This window comes from Phocoena phocoena, chromosome 16 (assembly GCF_963924675.1).
Source record: "Phocoena phocoena chromosome 16, mPhoPho1.1, whole genome shotgun sequence".
Classification (NCBI taxonomy): domain Eukaryota; kingdom Metazoa; phylum Chordata; class Mammalia; order Artiodactyla; family Phocoenidae; genus Phocoena; species Phocoena phocoena.
In genome coordinates, this window is record NC_089234.1 from 12,252,271 (window position 1) to 12,255,258 (window position 2,988).

The window sequence follows — 2,988 nt, forward strand, 5'->3', positions numbered from 1 at the left end:
GCAGAATCCATCGCTTGAGGGCGAGTCCCTCATCTTTCCCCTACATCCCATCTCAACTCCCACCCACTTCCTCCCCTGCGCCTTCCTTGTTCAAACAGCACCAGGTCCTGCCGTAGAGCCCTAGAGCCCGGGGCTTCACGCCCCTCCTCTCCCTAGTCCACTGCGCTCTCCTCCAGAGCGGGACTCTCCCGGGGCGCAGCAAGCTCCCGCAGTAGAGGTTCTCCCTCGCCCCTCCGGCCCAGGTTTCCGGCCGCTCCTTCCTCTTCTGCTTCTATTCACCCCACACTATCCACTTCTCCAGTTCTCTAAGTGCCGAGTCGGGAGGTGCGTGCTCCGCCCCTTTTTTCCGTACAAGGGCACGATGGAGTGGGGGGCGGGGCGGAGGGGAGGCGCCGCGATCCCACTGGGAACGCTTGAATCTCTTCAGCTCCGCGGAGAAGCGGAGAAGGCTGCACGGCCGTCTTGGGTGGAGGACCTCTAGGGACCGCCAGAATTCTCCCCCTCGTTCCCCGGAGCGCTTTTCCATCCGCCAAGCCCCAGTCACCAGGTAGGACTGTGCTCCTGGATCTGGCCTGTGGGGACTGTAAGGGCTCTAAATAGAATAGAAGGCATTGAAATAACCTGTGCACATCTAACTCACAGACTTAATTTTACAGAGGTAGGGGTGACGGCACTTTAAATTTTGTTGTTATTTATTGTGGCCAGTCATTCCAGAGGAATATTTGGGTCACTCAAGTGTGTGTGTGCGTTGAGGGGCGCAGTTGGTGTACGAGGGGGCGGAGAGAGAATGGGAAGTGACGGACTTTGATTCTCTTTGGACAGGTGGCCATGGCCTCATTGGCGACTCAGGGTCCCGGGGCCCCTGACTTCTTTTCTGGGCTGCTGCGGGCGGCTTCAACTCCGGCCAACCAGAGCTCAGGAGCGTTGGTGGGCAATGGGTCGGCGGCTGGTCCTGGCGCGCAGGCCATCGCGCCATTCCAGAGCCTGCAGCTGGTGCATCAGCTGAAGGGGCTGATTGTGCTGCTCTACAGCATCGTGGTGGTCGTGGGGCTGGTGGGCAACTGCCTGCTGGTGCTGGTGATCGCACGGGTGCGTCGGCTGCACAACGTGACCAACTTCCTCATCGGCAACCTGGCCTTGTCGGACGTGCTCATGTGCACCGCCTGCGTGCCGCTCACGCTGGCCTACGCTTTCGAGCCACGCGGCTGGGTGTTCGGCGGCGGCCTGTGCCACCTGGTCTTCTTCCTGCAGCCCGTCACCGTCTATGTGTCTGTGTTCACGCTCGCCACCATCGCGGTGGACCGCTACGTCGTGCTGGTGCACCCTCTGCGCCGGCGCATCTCGCTGCGCCTCAGCGCCTACGCGGTGCTGGCCATCTGGGCGCTGTCCGCGGTGCTGGCGCTGCCGGCCGCCGTGCACACCTACCACGTCGAGCTCAAGCCACACCGCGTGCGCCTCTGCGAGGAGTTCTGGGGGTCCCAGGAGCGCCAGCGCCAGCTCTACGCTTGGGGGCTGCTGCTCGTCACCTACCTGCTCCCCCTGCTGGTCATCCTCTTGTCTTACGTCCGGGTGTCGGTGAAGCTCCGCAACCGCGTGGTGCCGGGCTGCGTGACCCCGAGCCAAGCGGACTGGGATCGCGCGCGACGCCGCCGCACCTTCTGCCTGCTGGTGGTGGTGGTGGTGGTGTTCGCCGTCTGCTGGCTGCCCCTGCACGTCTTCAATCTGCTGCGGGATCTCGACCCGCGCGCCATAGACCCCTATGCCTTCGGGTTAGTGCAGCTGCTCTGCCACTGGCTCGCCATGAGCTCGGTCTGCTACAACCCCTTCATCTACGCCTGGCTGCACGACAGCTTCCGTGAGGAGCTACGCAAGCTGTTGTTCACCTGGCCCCGCAAGATCGCGCCGCACGGCCAGAGCATGACAGTCAGCGTGCTCATCTGATGCCGCTGCGCCAGGCCTTGGGGAACTCCATGTCCGCTTGTCTCCGAGGATGCCCACCCGAGGCCGGACTGGAGAGTTTATTCCAGAGCTAAGCTAATACTAAGCCAATAAGGGGCAAAGCTTCCAGCCCAGCCTTCTTGTCCAGCTGTCTTTCCTTGTCCTGTGTCTTTGTAAAATGCTAAGTGGGCTTTGTTGACAGTCTTGTGCTTTGCTTGCAGGAGGCCGGGGGAGAGGAAAAGAGGATTTATTATTTCCTCCGTTTGCCCTTGAAGGCCAAACAAAGCTCCTTCTCCTGGTTCAGAACAGTATTTCAGGACCGTAGCTGCCTTCCTTGTTCCTCTTCTGCTTGCTCAATGGGGAGATGAAGGAGCAATGAGCAGGGGGTTTAAAATGGCTTTGTTGGGGTTGGTAAAGCTTTTCAGGTTGCCTTTTAAAAGGGGCTCAGCCGAGGTACAATTGCTTAGTCAATTTGAACCCATTAATTTCTGGGATTCCAGGGAAATATGTCCTACAACGCTACATCTAGGATTTCAGCATTTCCTGAATAAGACCTTTATATGCCAAAGGGGTTTTAATTTTAAATCCACTTGAATTTATAGTACAAAAACACTTACAAACCACCTTTCAAGAGGTTTTGCTACTGTTTTCCCTCCTCCTTATCCCCCAATTTCTATTTGAAGATGATGAGCTGAATTAGTCGATGAGGATATAGATAAATAGGGATAAAGAGGAAAAGGTTCAAATCGTTTAAGGGGATATATAACTGCATAGGACAGACACCCTATCCGCGTGTATGTTTGTATATACACACCCAGTGTTTGCCACAGGCAGGCACTCAAATATTTGGTTTTCTGGATACTCAGTGTAAGCTGTGTGCCATACATGCTTTTTCCTGATCTCGAAACAGATCAACAGCTGTCAACTGACTGCTCAGCACCTGCTCTGTGGTGACCCACTTGGAACACGATCAACTCAGAATATAAGGAAGGGGAGAAGCTTACTTAAATCCAGAACAGAAAAGTAAAGCGCCACCTACAGGATGCACAG

The 2,988-nt window shown here is 56.6% G+C and overlaps 1 protein-coding gene across 1 annotated transcript; it reads left to right on the top strand.

The window, feature by feature from the left end:
* The first annotated feature begins 302 nt into the window (after nucleotides 1–302).
* PRLHR (prolactin releasing hormone receptor) lies at nucleotides 303–2,552 on the top strand. The gene has a single exon (XM_065894425.1). The coding sequence runs from the start codon at nucleotides 829–831 to the stop codon at nucleotides 1,939–1,941; it is 1,113 nt and encodes a 370-aa protein (XP_065750497.1). The 5' UTR covers nucleotides 303–828; the 3' UTR covers nucleotides 1,942–2,552.
* The last annotated feature ends 436 nt before the right edge of the window (nucleotides 2,553–2,988 follow it).

Coding starts and splice junctions, on each gene's coding strand:
- PRLHR (XM_065894425.1), top strand. CDS start 829: ATGGCCTCATTGGCGACTCAGGGTCCCGGGGCCCCTGACTTCTTTTCT.